Raw genomic sequence first — 15,697 nt, forward strand, 5'->3', positions numbered from 1 at the left:
CAGGCTGGCATTGCAACTCTCCTTGACCCAGCCTGGCACATCTCCTCAAACCAGCTGCTGCACAAACTCCACCCAACCTTCCCTCTGGATATTTCTTAGTCGCAAGCTCCAGAAGGGGAATTCAGGAGCCCGGCCACTTGTCGCTGGCAGCTCGGGGCACGTCATGACACACTCCTTACTCTCTTAGAAGGAGGTTTGCTTCAGTGTGATGTATGAGACACTCCATCAAGTCATTTAAAGACAAGACAGCACAAAATTCCTCACTTGTTGAAACCAGACACTCAGTAAAACTATTTATTTCATCACTTCCGTACTTCAGATATGTTTTTGGCCTCTTGAACAAACAGCTTAGGGCTCACCTGCAGACAGGAAGCAATTTTTCCTATGTTTTATCAGTTGAGGCAAAAGGTAAAGAAATACGAAGCTACAAATAATCGTGGAGAGACTTTTAGTCTTTCTGTGTTTAGCATTTACTCTGTAAGTAGTTCCACTGAAATAATCTAGACAACTCTATAGTCTCGACCTGCCAAAGTCTCCCCAACATCTTATTTCCAAAACACTACTTTGAGTACATGTCAATATAAAAAGTGTTTTTCCATCTAAGAAAATAGATGCTAAGAAATGAGTTTAAGAAATAGCTGAGGTTTTGAATACAGATTATATACATCTAACTACCCTGTAAAATATTTATATATACTTACTACTACCATGCTTTTAAATACTTTTGTAAAAAATTGATGAGTATATAATTCTCAATACATCTGAGTTACCACTTTCCACTAGATTTGACTGGAAAATGGATTCTCAAATGAATAACTGTACTTTTGGGCTATCAGCTAATATTCTCTCACTCACATGGCATTTTACCTTTTTCCTACAGACCAGGGCTTGCAGAATGCTGAGAATTATAGCACATGTGAGTAACACATGAGCTGTCTGCACTGGTGTTGTCAGGAGGAAGTGTTCTGGGAGACACAGATGACAGCCTGCTAGTGTTTATACTAATTGTGACTTCCTTTTCCATATGTATTTTTAATTTAAAAAATATTATAAATAGTGTTGCTAAAATAACTAATTAGATAGATAGATAGAAATGCTTAGGTGTTTTTCTTTCAGACCTAAAAATGTTGCAATTTCTGTGCTGATGGAGCCTATGAATATGCTAGCAAACCTTTTCTAGTACATGTGTGCACATAACTATTAACATAACATACTTCTGTTTCAAAATAGTTTTGAATTTCTCCTAGTATGATTCTGCATTAGGAAACTAACATTTAAAAAAGGTGCATGGAAACATGTACAACTGTGTGTATATATATATATATAAAGGTACATATTTAGAACTATAGATCACATATAAATATTTGCCTGACTAAACTTTTTCAGACTTGCTGTTATCAAATTGAATTTTCTTGTTTCATGTTATACTTGAGACCAACATTCAGTTACCTGTTTTGTATTATAAAGGTAATAAATCTTTAAGTAATTGTCTGGAACATCATCTTTAGCAGCCTCCTCTGAAGTCATGTTCCTGAAGAGTACTACCTAATAATTTTGGTTTGACAAAAGTTAAGTGAAGTACTTGGAGGAAAGAAAACATTAGGAACTGGGATGTCAATAACTGACCTCTGAAAAATGTCACTAAAGGAAACATTTTCAGACTGAAACTGAAGTCTAAATTTCTTTGTTTTGACTCATGCTCTGTTTATTCAGGCAATACTGCATGCTATGGACTAAGAGCTAATACAGGAATGCACTCACATGCCAGTTTGAAGTGTACTGAGAAGCGCACATCTCCAGCACCTGCTACAGCCTCACAGTAGTCTCGCCGTTTCTAGATTTGCCAGTGTCCATCAACACAGTAAGTAAATGTAAATGCTTTTATTTGCAGCTTTTGGCTAGCTGAACAAAGGCATTTCTGTAGTCCTTACATGCTGAACAATGTGCAATTCCAGGACTAGAGGATGCTAAGGGGATTGATTTGTCACTACCAGGATATGTGGGGAAGAAAGACTTGACTACAAAATCAGGTTCTGTACTAAGATGGATGTGTTAAAATTAAGATACTTGAGAGCCTCATCTCATGACATCCCTTTAACAACAGATATTAAGAATTATGTACATTAAAGCAAGACTAAAGGTGTTTTTTTAAAAATCATTTTATGATGCTGTTGATATAAAGAAGAATCATTAGTAAAGAGACAACTGTAAATTTGAAGTAAATTCAAAACAAATATCTGAAATGCAAAATCCAATTCAGTCAAAAAGTGTACATTAACAGAAGTAAACAAAACTGAAAGTTGTGAAAAATACATAAAATGTCCCCTTTTCTTCTCCCCTTGTAAATTAAATATGCTGAAAACAACTTAGATAAAAAGTTTCTCTGCTCAAAATGAGTGAAGTGCTCAAGTGAAGTTTCAAGCACTTCTCATAGCAATGGTGCAGTTTTTGACGGTTCAGCTAGTATTCATTTTCTGTTAGAGGCACATATATGATGGTAGGGCAGCATAAATATCCTGCAGTTTTACAATACAACTCTAAGCTGTTCTTAGGCAAGATAAACAATGATGTCTTGCAAAATGTCACAAGCTAAGGAGTGGTTTTGGAAACCTAGAACTACTATGTATACTTTATGTATGGATAGCAGTCACTTCACCACCAACAGGGCATTGTAAAAACACTGTATTCCATAATGCTGCTACCTTTTTTTTTTTGTTTGTTTAGCAGGAGTGAAGAAATGGTACCTAAGTTACTGTGCACTTTATGCAAGAAAACATGCAATTTTGGGACTGGAATATAGCACCTCCTCTTCCCATTTTACTGACTCCTGTGAACACTGCACTTATGCAGTAGCAGGGTAATGTTAATTAAAGCACCACAAAGCCTATTGTCTGGTAGACAGACGAAACAACTAGTAGGACACACATGAACACGTCTCCCCTGAAGTTTCAGACTGCAGTAGAGCAGTTTACCTAGACTCTGTGACGTTAATCAGCACTTATTTCTGTCCCTGAAGTACACTCAAAGCACTCATTTTATCCATCTCAGGCTAAAATGTTTTCCAGAGCATCCTTTCATGTAATATTTTCAGACTGTGAAGGCTCAGTATTTATATAGCCTCTATAGGTTTGTTAACTTCAAACAATCACTAATATATTAGGAAAGCATTAAATGTTCATTAGGAGACTTTTTCTTTAAACATCTCACTTGAAATAAAAGCCTAAATAAAGACAACTTACAGATTTTACCCACATGAACAGAACCTGGCTAATAATTAAACCTTAGCCTAGGATTTCTCCCAAGTCTGCTACACTGTTCAGTTACAAACTGCTTCTTTAAATTAACCTTGTGTCCCAATTACATCACAGAAGTCCTCTCCCATACTCCCAACAAGATACAGTGTACTGTTTTCTGCAACTTGAAATACGAAAAATGTGTTATTTGATCTTTCCATTCCAGTACAGCTTGTACTACTTGCAGCTAACTCAGATTCTGCCTGGGCGAGCGAAAGCAGCATAACAGCTCTAACAGAGGGTCACTGTTGTGTACCAGTGCCCCTTGCCCCACCGTAATCAGAAAAACTCAGCAATGAGGTATGGCAGTAGTTGGCATATTCCACAGTGATACATAAAGATCACAGCAGCAACTTGTGTGAGAATAGTAAACTATATGACTGGTATTCTTCAATTTAAAAAATCCAGTCATACACTGTAATTCGCAACTCAAATACCCAACGGAATAAGTTAATGGCATATCAGGGATGAAATCCCACAGTTTATGAATCGGTGTGTTTGCACCAGGATTTCTTGCTCAGCACTGAGCTGCTTCTGCAGTCAGTCCCAGCAACTGATTCTTTCCTGCTCGGGGATCAGGCTCCAGTTGGGCGAAGGCTTGTCAGTCGCCAGCCAGTTAAAGTCATCCACCTGGTTCCAGTTGTTTCTGTTTCTGTCCAGCCCAGAAGACTCGAAATCTCTCTCGATACCAGGGTAGCTCCAGGCATAGGGGGCGAAGGAGACCTTACTGCAGTCCTCGATTACGGCTCGGCTGGTCACCTGCACGTAGAACCGGCTGTCGCGGGTGCGATGGGTGCGGAGCTGCTGGCAGGCCAGCACCAGGATGCAATCGCTGCAGCCGTCCACCAGCACGGAGGTGGACACGGGCCCGCAGAGCACGGTGCAGCCCCGGCAGTCCCGCACTCGCAGCGTGTTGGGGTTGCCGCAGAGCCGCACCCGGCAGCCGCGCAGCTCCGAGAGCACCACGTCGCGCTGCAGCAGCTCGGCAGGGCCAAGCTCCAGCTCCTCGCCCTCGGCGCTGCTGAACCCGCACAGCGGCGGCCCGCCCGGCTCCCCCTCGGCCTCGGCGGGGCCGTGGCCGGGGGCCGGCGCGGCGGCTGCAGGCCGGGCGGGCTCCGCGGGGCGCGGCTCGCTGCCCGGAGCCGCTTCCTTCTTAAGGGCCCGGAAAGCGAATTTCTTCTTGGGCTGCAGCTGCTGGCGCCGGGCCGCCAGGTCTCCCTGGAGCCGCGCCACGGCCTCCTGCCCCTGCCGCACCTCGTAGGGCGCCAGGAACCGCACGCTCTCAGTCAGCAGCTTCTGCAGCCCTTGCAGGCGGGCGGCCGCCTCCTCCAGCGGCCCCGTCGCCAGGAGCGCCTCCACGGCCTCTCGCTCCCGGGCGAAGACGGCGACGAAGAACTCGCTCTGTTCCTCCTTCACCACCTGCGCCTCCTTCTTCTGCCGCTGCCGCTCCACGCCCTGCTGCCGCTCCGCTTCCCGCCGCTGCAGCCGCTCCGGCAGCACCATGGCAGCGGCAGCCATCTCGGGCTGCAGGGGAGACACGAAGGCAGCCGGCGGCCGCAGCTCCTCCGCGGGCACCGTCACCCTCTCTCCTGCTGCCTCCATCTTGCCTCTTCGCCTCCCCTCCGGTCACTACGCGGCCCGCCGATTGGCTGCCGGCAGCCCCTGTTGCGTCGCCGCCGCCGATTGGCGGGCTGGGGGGGCTGCCGGGGGGAGGGGCGGGGGGCCGGAGGGAGGAGTCTCCTGCGGTTTTAAAGGGGCCGGCGCCTCTCTGCGGGATGGGGTGAGTGGTGGCGGCAGGTGCCGCTCCGCGGGGCGCCTTGTCCCGCTTCCCAAATTAGCAGCCGGGCTATAAATAACCCCCTGCCCTCCCCCACCCTCCCCCCTCGTGCGCGCGCGTAAGTGCCCGCTTCTTCCCCACCCTTCTCCTTTCCCCCACCCCCTCCCAGGCCGCGCCCGCCATGACGAGCCCCGCGGCGGCCGTTGGGCCGGCGGCCCTTGGCGCGGGGGCGGCCCCGGCTGCCGGCACCCCCTGCGGGCGGCAGAGGCAGAGCGGGAACGGGGGCAGCTCCGCCGCGGGGCTTGCGGGAGGGCGGCCCTGTGGCGGGGCCGGGGAGGGCGGCTGAGGGCCGCCGCCGCCTCCCCCTCAGCCGCGCTGGCTGCCGCAGGCGGCGGCGGCGGCAGCTCCTCTCCACCTGCCGTTAGAAACAGAGTGAGGCCGCGCTGGCTGCGGGGGTCTTGCCTGAGCTGGCGGTGCGCTTCGGGTAGGCGTCAGGCCGCGTGTGCTGCCTGGGGGTGGCGCTCCCCGTGCCCGGGTAGGCGCGGAGCCGCGGGCCTGGGGTCGGCTGGCGGCTTCGCAGGGCCGGTGTCTTCAGGAGGCTCCGTCACTGCGGTGTTTCCGTCCCCCTCCCCTACGGTTTCCTCTTGTGCGATGAAGTAGCTATGAAAAAGGCTGTTGGTACTTACGGGTAACTGCAAAGGTGCTGCCAAACGGACTGGTTTTTTTCTTAGCCGCCTGTTTGATTTCCTGAGTGTTTTGTTCCAGAAGAGAGTTCAGTTCTTGAGGGAAAAGGTGAGAGCAGTGCCTGTGGGTTACTGTGCCCTAGAGGGGGGTCTGTGTGAGAAATCCACAGAGGCCTATATGGGAACATGGCAAGGAAGACTTACTTTGTGTTTAAGTTTTATAATTAGGAGATGTGTTTTAAATAAACTTGCAGCAGGAACCAGAAATGAAGTACACCTGGCTACAAAGTAGAAAAGTGCTCATCATTCTGATGTATTCTTTTGAGAACTGCTCTTCTATTTCCTGGAATGTTAATTTTTGCAAAGAAAGTTAACACAAAGCACTGTTAGAAACACAGGAAAATAAATGTCACTCCTGTCCAGTTCTACAAATATCATTTTCCTTCCCTTGGCATTTCAAAGTTACCTATAATAAATTAACATAAGACCTAAAACTATTAATTGAAACAAAAAGGTGGTAAACCCAAAGTAGATATTCTGAATTTACTGTCCTCGATTTGGTGACAGCATGAGTTTTTAATCTAATGTTCCTGTTTGGAAGTATAGATTGATATGTTACTTAAGGTTAGCATTTGAAAGTAGCCTTAGCTTGAAAGTAGCCGTTGTTTTCTGTTTCCTGAGAAATAGGGTTTAATTTCTGTGTTAGACACGATACAACATTGTTAGAGGGTAGAGGGTACCTGAACCTCATATGTAATAATGTCAACCCAGTTAGGATGATAGAAGAAAGGCAGTGAAATGCCTTTAATCCTTGTAATGCATAAGGGACTTGCACTAAAATAGGGAATATTACGTCCTTATCATTGTTACAATATAAAATCAGGGGATTTCAAGGGATTGTTGTTTAACAGTAGCACTTTGGAGCAGGTTGGATGGGGGGCAGCACGATGGGTAACGTTGTGGTTAATGCATTACAGCTTTTAACTATCACTACAGTGCAATGTTAATGTGTCCAGAATCTTGCTTCTGGAAAATTAGATTTTGAGTCTTGAAAATGAAAACCTCTTACCTTGTAGAAAGGGAGGATGGTCAATCATGAAAAAGGAAGGATATCTTGAAATATTTTCACTTGATTTTTTTTTCATACCAATGTGTTTAAATGATGCATTTAGTAAATCTTAGGCATTTTTGCTAATAAATAGTCAAATCCAGTCCTGCAGTAATTGCAGTAATGTTACATAGGCAGGAATATGGTGCAATTAATTCACTGTAAGAGAAAAAAAAATCCTTATTTCCATCTCATTTCATAAGAAACGTGTAAGTTTCATTTTACATAGCAGGCTTTTTTGCCTTACGCTCCCACGAGTGTAGGTAATACAGATGCTAACAGTGATGTAAGTGCTCATCCCATACATGAGAATATTGACAGAAAAAGGCTTTTGCTGTTTTTCAGTATGCACAAATGTTACTGGAGAGTGGCTTTGGTATTGTTACACAGATGTGAGCCAGTAGATGAACTGCAGTGGGTAAAACAACTTTATATATGAAAAGACTGCAAGAAAACACTAATGTACACAGCTCAAAATAAATGTTAAGTATTTTATGCTGCAGTATAATGATTGCTTTTTATTACAATTAGGCACTTAGAAAGCTAGGTATTCTAAATTGCTTTTTCTAGAGGTGATTGAAAGTTTAAATTAATGAGGACCAAATACACTTGTGAATAGGAGCTTCTGGGAGAGACTGGAATCTTTTCACCTTGCTTTTTAAAAAGGGTAGAAAGGAGGACCCTGGGACCTACCGACCTGTCAGCCTCACCTCTGTGCCTGGGAAGATCATGGAACAGATCCTTCTGGAAGCTATGCTAAGGCACATGGAGGACAGGGAGGTGATTCAACACAGCCAGCATGGCTTCACCAAGGGCAAGTCCTGCCTGACCAACCTAGTGGCCTTCTATGATGGAGTGACTACATCAGTGGACAAGGCAAGAGCTACGGATGTCATCTGTCTGGACTTGTGTACAGCCTTTGACACGGTCCCCCACAACATCCTTCTCTCTAAATTGGAGAGAGATGGATTTGATGGATGGACTGTTTGGTGGGTAAGGAATTGGCTGGATGGTGGCATCCAGAGGGTCGTGGTCAATAGCTCAGTGTCCAGATGGATATTGGTGACAGTGGTGTCCCTCAGGGGTCTGTATTGGGATGAGTACTCTTTAATATCTTCATCAATGTCACAGACAGCGGGAACGAGTGCATCCTGAGCAAGTTTGCAGATGACAGCAAGCTGAGTGGTGCAGTTGACATGCCTGAGAGATGGGATGCCATCCAGAGGGACCTGGACAAGGTTGAGAAGTGGGCCTGTGTGAACCTTGTGAGGTTCAAGAAGGCCAAGTGCAAAGTCCTGCACCCAGATCAGAGCAATCCCCAGTGTCAATACAGGCTGGGGGATGAAGGGTTGAGAGCAGTCCGGCCGAGAAGGACTTGGGGGTACTGGTGGATGAAAAGTTGGACATGACCCAGCAATGTGCGCTTGCAGCCCGGAAAGCCAACCATATCCTGGGCTGAATCAAAAGAAGCATGGTCAGCAAGTCGAGGGATGTGATTCCACCCCTCTACTCCGCTCTGGTGAGTCCCTACCTGGGGTACTGCATCCAGCTCTGGAGTCCTCGGCACAGGAGAGACATGGACCTGTTGCAGTGGGTCCAGATGAGGGCCACAAAAATGATCAGAGGAATGGAGCATCTCTCCTGTGAAGAAAGGCTAAGAAAAATGAAGTGTTCAGCCTAGATAAGAGAAGGCTCTGGGGAGAATTTATTGCAGCCTTTCGGTAATTTAAGGGGGCTGATAAGAAAAATGTGGACAGACTTTTTCGCAGGGCCTGTTGTGATAGGACAAGGGGTAATGGTTTTAAACTGAAAGAGGATACATTTAGACTAGACATTAGGAGGAAGTTTTTTACAATGAGGGTGATGAGACACTGGAACAGGTTGCCCAGAGAGGTGGTAGATGCCCCATCCCTGGAAACATTCAAGGTCAGATTGGACGGGGCTCTGAGCAACCTGATCTAGTTGAAGATGTCCCTGCTTGTTGCAGGGGGGTTGGACTAGATGGCCTTTAAAGGTCTCTTCCAACCCAAACTATTCAATGATTCTAATGTGCACAAATGATTTTTAGGTTAGAAGCAAAATAACCCCAGATGCAAGAAGGTGAAGTGTATGACCATAATGAAAAATTAAAAAAAGGGAGCAGTAGAATTCTTCCAACCATTTCATGTTGGTGTTCCAAAATTACTTTCCACACATACAATTTGAGGTTTTGGTATAATTGATATTGGTATTTATATATTTTTTCTGTGGTAATACAAAGACTGACAATTTTCTTCCTGACTTTGCTGCCAGCAACTTTTCTGCTTTAAGGCTGCTTAGTGTGCTCTGTTATAAGCCATAGAGAACAGAAGATTCACAATTTCCGAAACAGTAACCACCTGAATAAAATATAAGCCTTCTAGCTCAGGCTTGGACTCATTTTGGTAAGCTGCAACAAGCAGTTTAGCTGTTTGAGGATATTAGATAAAAGTAAGGTACATAGTTCTGTCTGTGTTATGATTTATTCCTACTTTATTTTTTTTCCCCTGGATGTGCTTTAGTTACTCTCTGGTTTGAAAGTAGATAGTAGTCATTTCAGTAAGACCTTTTGCTGTTGCTTGGACTGTACAGTGTCATTTGTTTTACGTGAAATTGCAGGTTGCACTTGCTTACTTGGATCTAGTGCTGTGAAATTCCAAAACATAAGGCCCTTTACGCATGCTTCCAGGTTTAACTCTGTATCCCATGGTTATCGGTCTTGAATGCTATCTACATGAAATATTTTGTACTGATTTAAACTAGCTCCATGGCATTAACTCATAGCCTTTTGAAGTGAGATGTATTGCACAGTTCAGGTGAAGGTTCACGATCCTGTCTCATTCCATCATTATTTTAAGAAGAGTGGGGAGTAAAAGTGAGATCCACAGAGGCACCTGGGTGTCTGGCCTCATAATAATGTATTCTTAAACCTGAGGTTCCTGAGCCAGTGAAAGTCAAAACCTCATAGGCGTGGCGGGATCTTGAGATGTAGATTTGCGTGCTCTCAAGCAAAGGAAGGAAGTAAATACAGTTATTCCTTATCATCGGTATGTACTCCCAACACTGACATTTTTTATTCCAAAGTGTGTACTGCATGTACGTTGCACTGTCACACACACAAAATGCTATTTTGTCTTTTAGCTGTGTTGTCAAGAAAAGCAGCAGCTCCTGTGTCTTGCATGGAGCTCTTATCTGACAGATGCGATCTCTGCCTGTTAGATTGAGTTTCTCCAGAAGAGATGAGCAGATGAACGTAATTACTTCTGGCTACAAAGTAGGTACTTCAGTGGCTTGCGCAGCCATCGTGTTCTACTGCTGGTTTTGGTGAGGGCTCTTTGAACTCCTCTAGCACTCTGATCAGGCATTAAAGATGTAAGGTCTGTTATCATTCATTTAAGATACTGTAGGCTCTACATTTTTCACAGTGGAATGGGGCTTCAGTAAAAGTGACTGTCAAGTCACTGTATCTCTGTGTTCTTCTCTTGGAAAAAAATAAATTCCTTTAACATTACATTTGGCATACTGATTGTTTTTAAAAAAGCTTTTGTTTGGACTCAAATGTTGTGCTTTATATATGTGGCCGTATGGAAAGGCAAGACAATGTAAAATATGTGTGTTTGTAAATCACTAATTAGAGAGAGCTAAAGCTATAAAACTTACTTGGTGCATCTTAATTGCTGTGAGAAATGTGAAAGCTTTGAAATGTAATCCTTGGGAATGCTTAAGATACTAATTATATTCCAACCAGTCAAGGTGCACTTGTTTTGAAACGAGTCTGAGCTGGTCCCTTCTGAGAACCTGGTATTCCTTATGCCAAAGGTGGAGAAACAAATTCATTTCTATGAAAATGAGTTATCCTCCAAAACCAGGGACAGACTTCAAAGCATAACATTTTATGACAAGAGGCACTTCAAGATTAACAAAGTGAGGCCCAAATACGCTAAACACAAAAGCTCAAGAGCAGAAGAGCACTTAGGTTTGGTCCAGGCCTAGCTGCTAACTTGCTAATTGACATTAGTTAAATTCCAGAAACCAAGTATGTAGGCTACAGATGCTGTCTTACGGACTCTTCCTTTGTGGTAATTATTCTATTAGTTCTGGAGTTCCTAAGAGATTTTTTTCAGTGCCTTACTTTTAGACTTCAGATGCTTTTACTTTTTTTTTTTTTTTTTTTTAATTGTAAGGCATTTCAGAAAAGTATGTTTGGTTATTGGACTAGCCAGTTCAATGGACCGCCTAGCTTCAATAGTATATCAAAGTTTTCAATTTTGGAATTGTGAATCTTAATTGCAAACATATTCCATTTATTTTTCTGAATAATTTAAATAGAATTAACTTGAAGTAATTGTATCCAAGTTTACTGATTTTCTGATAGCTCTCCTGTAGTATATTCATTAGTTATGATTACTATATAGTTACATATACTACTAATGAAAACTAAACTTGTATTCTTTTTGCCTTTTATTCATCTTATGAAAAAATCTGTCAGCTATCATTTTGAAGGACTGCCGCCTCCTATTATTAGCATTTGTTCTTCAGTCTAAGTCTGAGAGAATAAATTCCATTCATATTGATACACTTTCTAGTAAGTAAGATAAGACTTATCTTACAGCAATCTTACTTATCTAGTAAGACTTATCTTACAGCACTCTATTAATATCCAAATCTTTTTCAGCTGGTTTCTGGTAGAGTCCCAGAAATACCCAAGTAAAACCATTCTTTCTCAAAAGTTGTGACTTAGATGGTGCTTTATTCATAATGTCCCTTCTGTTCCTCCATTTTGTCTTGCCCTTACACAAGTATAGCTTAGCATGTTTGTGGGTTTTTTTCTCCTGAACATGAATGCTTTTGGTATAACTTACTATTCCACTGTGTTTCTGTTATCCCTATAACACCTCGTTTCATGTTTTAGGCCTCCCATTTTTTGCTTAGGTTCCTTCTATTAATATTTATTTGATTTTTTTTTTAAAATCATCCACAGCACCTCAGTTGTATTAGGAATGGTCTTTTTGTTAGCTCCATTGCCTGGCTGCTGTCCTTAATTACTACTACTTTTTTCTTTTAAAAAACCTCGTGTCCATCTACTCATTAACATACTCTTAGGTATTTCTGTATCCTTACTTACCTGATTTTTTTTTTTCCCATTCATCTATGCTAACCAAATAAACTCTGAATATTATAGAAGCTTCTCTATAATTCTGCATCATTTTTAGTTTAAATTTCTTCTATAAATTTTGGTGGTGTTAGTTGCTGAAGATTATTTCTCCAGATACCATAGTAAAGTTCTGTCTCCAGAGGTGTTTTTTTGCAATACATTTCAGGGGTTGAATATTTTAAGATTATTCTAAATTGGAAGTGAGAGCTATTAATCTTTCGAACTTAATTCTCCTTTCTAAGGTACTCGTAAGCTGAAGAATATGAGACTGTATTTAAATAACCTAGAGCGTGATATAGTTATTCTTGATTTGTTCCAGTAATAACTTTGCATTGTCATTTGTTTCAATGGTAGGTCCGGTCACCACATTTTCTCTGGTTTTACTTGATTGTCTTCCATATGTCAGATCCACATCTCAGAGAAGCACAGTTCTCCAAAATCTGTTCTTTGGATTCATCACAGAACAGCCCTGTTGGCCTTCACACAATCTCCAGTCATAGAAACCTGTCTGTCTTCTGGTATTGGTGTAAATCTCTTGTTGTGAGGTTCACTCTTCATTACCTCCTCTTACTACCTATGTCCTAACCAATCACCCCTTAAAATATGTATTGGTTAGATAGCCCTGTGTTTGGTATGACGATTGATACTGGAGTCATACAGCTTTGTGAGTTACATCATGCAATTATGACCCTGGTTTTGTAAGTACGGTTTTGTGTAAGTAAGGCATGGTATAAAGCTGAAATTTGTGATGTTTAGCAAATTTTTACTCATGGGTCATCAAAGTAGTGACGGCAACTATTCAAAATTTGGCAGCTGATGTGGATATCAAACTGAATTTTTCATGTGGTATGTTGCATTTATATTCCAAGTTAAAGTCCTTGTCTCCCTTCATGCCACTGTATTTGAGTGCCCTACTTTTCAAGTGTTATGACCTCTACCTTTCTATTGCTTGTACCTTTTAATGATGACCTGTTTGTTTCTATGCCTTCAAGCTTAGAGTTATTTATTCTTATCTAAATTAGTAATTAATAAAGCAGTATGTAGTTGGATAAATTGTGTGTCTGGTAATGAGCTGACACAAGAAACATGTTAAGGAATGGAGAGATAAAGAAGCATGGGAGGAAGAAGTGCCACCAGTAGAGCTGAAGCACTCAGTCTGAGGAAGTAAGGCTGCAGTGGAGTAAATGGCATTCTTTTCCATCCAGTATACGTCAGAGAGGATGCAGTGAGGTGAGGTTACAAAACAACTATTAACGCAAGAATCTTGGGATGACTGTGGAATTCGTTCCTTTAATGCAAATAGCTTAGTCCTTAAATTCTTCCTTAGGAATCTGCTGCTGCTTGATCTTCTATTGGGATGCTAATTTATGATTGCACAAGAGTTGGAATGTTTGTGATGCAGACCTGGAAAAATGGGCTGAGTAATAATAAAGTGACTTGATCTAGGAGAAAACTGGAGACAGAATGAATGGGGAGGGTGTTTTGTACCCCGTTATTTTCTCCCTCTCAATATCTAAGCCTCATTTTCACTTCAGCACAATCTGTCATTTCAGGGCTACATATCTCGGCTCACTCTAAATGTCAGTTGGTGTCTTTGCACACCTATGAGAGTGGTAGTTGTTAAATAGCACGGTCACAGTTTGACAGCTGATGTCAAAACATAGCCAAGTAGTATGTTGTGTGATGAGTGCACATGGTGTTCCTGGTAGCTGTACTTAAGAACTATTACGCCAGCCTCTGCCTTCTGAAGACTTCTCCTATTCCTTTTTGACACTGGTCTTGCCTTTCTTCTCATGCTTATTTCCCCTTACTCCTTCTGAAGCTGCTACAGCAAAATGAATGAATGTGATTGAGAACGCTAAGGAGAGACAGCAGCTGAATGGGCATTGTATGTCATTTGGAGAACAGGACTCTGGTTGAGGATGACAGCTCTGGGCAGGTGACCTTGGGGTAGAAGAATTTTGACATATTAGGGTCTTTTGTGTTAATGCAATAAGGCAGTGAGAAGAGGGGCAACCTCCTGGGGCAATGATACTCATTTCAGAAACACCATGTGATCCTCTTAAAAAAGCATGACTACCTCACGGCAAAAAGCAGTATTTCTTTACAAACATAGTCTGGAAAATTCTGTAGTACACCAGAAAGTGATACCACTACAGCTGAAGACTGCATTCAAACTTCTTGGTATTAAAGGTGACATTAATTTTGCTTTAAGCGCATACTTCCATCTGAGCTATAAAGTCACATCCAACCCTTGATTTTTTAAGTAACCGTTTCTACCTGAGCCAATTTTGTTTCTGAAGTGATATAGCAAATATAGAAATATATGCAAATTTACTTCTGCAGAGGGTACATACAGTGTGTTCTGGTTTGGGTTTGTCCACTCAGTGGCAATGTAAAGGGTTTTCATTCTTAAACTCACTGACTTGTGTAGATCTGGAGAAATCCAGTTGCTTCAGGGTGCTTCATTGTATAGATGTTAGCTCTCCTTCCCTTTTTGTACTGTCCCTGCTTAGCAAGGTTATTGCCAACGCTGCTTTGAAACATCCCTCAGGGAAAGTAAGTGTAAATTATGGTACAACTGTGGCCAATTTAGGTAGGCTTCCTTGTGTTTCTTATGATAAGCGAATCTATTCAAAATCATTTGTCCTCCTTCCTCCTACTCCTTTTTTGTATTGCCTGCTTCCTATTTGTGGTTTCTGTAGGACTGGGAGAGTAATAATATACCGATCAGATACTCTGCCTCGTAACCTCTGAAGCAAAGTTCCTTCCTGTTAGCTAAGTCACAAGAAGGATTGTGGTGTCCCTCCAGCTCACAAGTTCTTATTTGAGCAACATCCTCTACAGTCAGTGATGCTGAATAGGCTTTAATTCAGGGCAGAATCTGGCCCCTTGAAGCATTTGCTGAAGTCAGGGACCTTGAAGATTGGCTTTTTTGATTTTCTAATGCTAGTGTCGGGAGTATAGGCTGTGAGAGCAATTAGGACGCTGAGCTCTTTGACACGTGGTGTTTATGTCTATCTTGTTGGCTATTCAGGTCCATACTGTATTTATGAAAAGTGAAGTTACTCTATTGGCTGATGGACTGGGCAGCGCCATGCTTGTGTTCAGTATGTCTGGACTGCATAAAGGATCTGTTGGACTCGAGCTAAGGCCTGTTTGCTAGGGCCCAACCTTTCCATTTAGGGACTGATTTGAAACTTCAGCTGAATTTTCTACTGTGGGCATGCATGTAAACAAGAATTGCAGGTGAGCCTTGGCTTTGGCAAAGGTTTGGAATCAGGCTTAACCTTTGTTTCCCATATTATAATATGAATTGGTTGATTACTTAAAAAATAATATAACCAGATTGTAATTGAAAACGATGCTGAGGTACTGGCTTTTAAACGTAAAAAATCTGGCCAACTTCTTGGAGAAGTTCCACTTAATACACTGCCCATAAGCATTTTCATGTTATTGTATTTAAAAACTAAAAACTTAAGTGTTTTTTGAGCTGTGAAGCTAATAAAGAAGAATGTGCAACTAAATAAAGTCTTCAAATCCCTGTCTCAAAGGAGTTTTAACAAAGTTACTTTTTCTTCGGAAAAAAACAAATGGTGGCTGTGTGTAAGTCCTTGGCAATTACAATTACTAGCAGAAAAAGGGTATTCAAGAGATTTCTTA

At 42.6% G+C, this 15,697-nt stretch overlaps 1 protein-coding gene across 1 annotated transcript; it reads right to left on the reverse strand.

The window, feature by feature from the left end:
- Positions 1-1,866: 1,866 nt before the first annotated feature.
- Positions 1,867-5,181, reverse strand: TBCC (tubulin folding cofactor C). Its single transcript, XM_068403684.1, has one exon. The coding sequence runs from the start codon at positions 4,893-4,895 to the stop codon at positions 3,834-3,836; it is 1,062 nt and encodes a 353-aa protein (XP_068259785.1). The 5' UTR covers positions 4,896-5,181; the 3' UTR covers positions 1,867-3,833.
- Between the last annotated feature and the right edge of the window lie 10,516 nt (positions 5,182-15,697).

This window comes from Nyctibius grandis, chromosome 1 (genome assembly GCF_013368605.1).
Source record: "Nyctibius grandis isolate bNycGra1 chromosome 1, bNycGra1.pri, whole genome shotgun sequence".
In the NCBI taxonomy this organism is placed as follows: domain Eukaryota; kingdom Metazoa; phylum Chordata; class Aves; order Nyctibiiformes; family Nyctibiidae; genus Nyctibius; species Nyctibius grandis.

Coding starts and splice junctions, on each gene's coding strand:
- TBCC (XM_068403684.1), bottom strand. CDS start 4,895: ATGGAGGCAGCAGGAGAGAGGGTGACGGTGCCCGCGGAGGAGCTGCGG.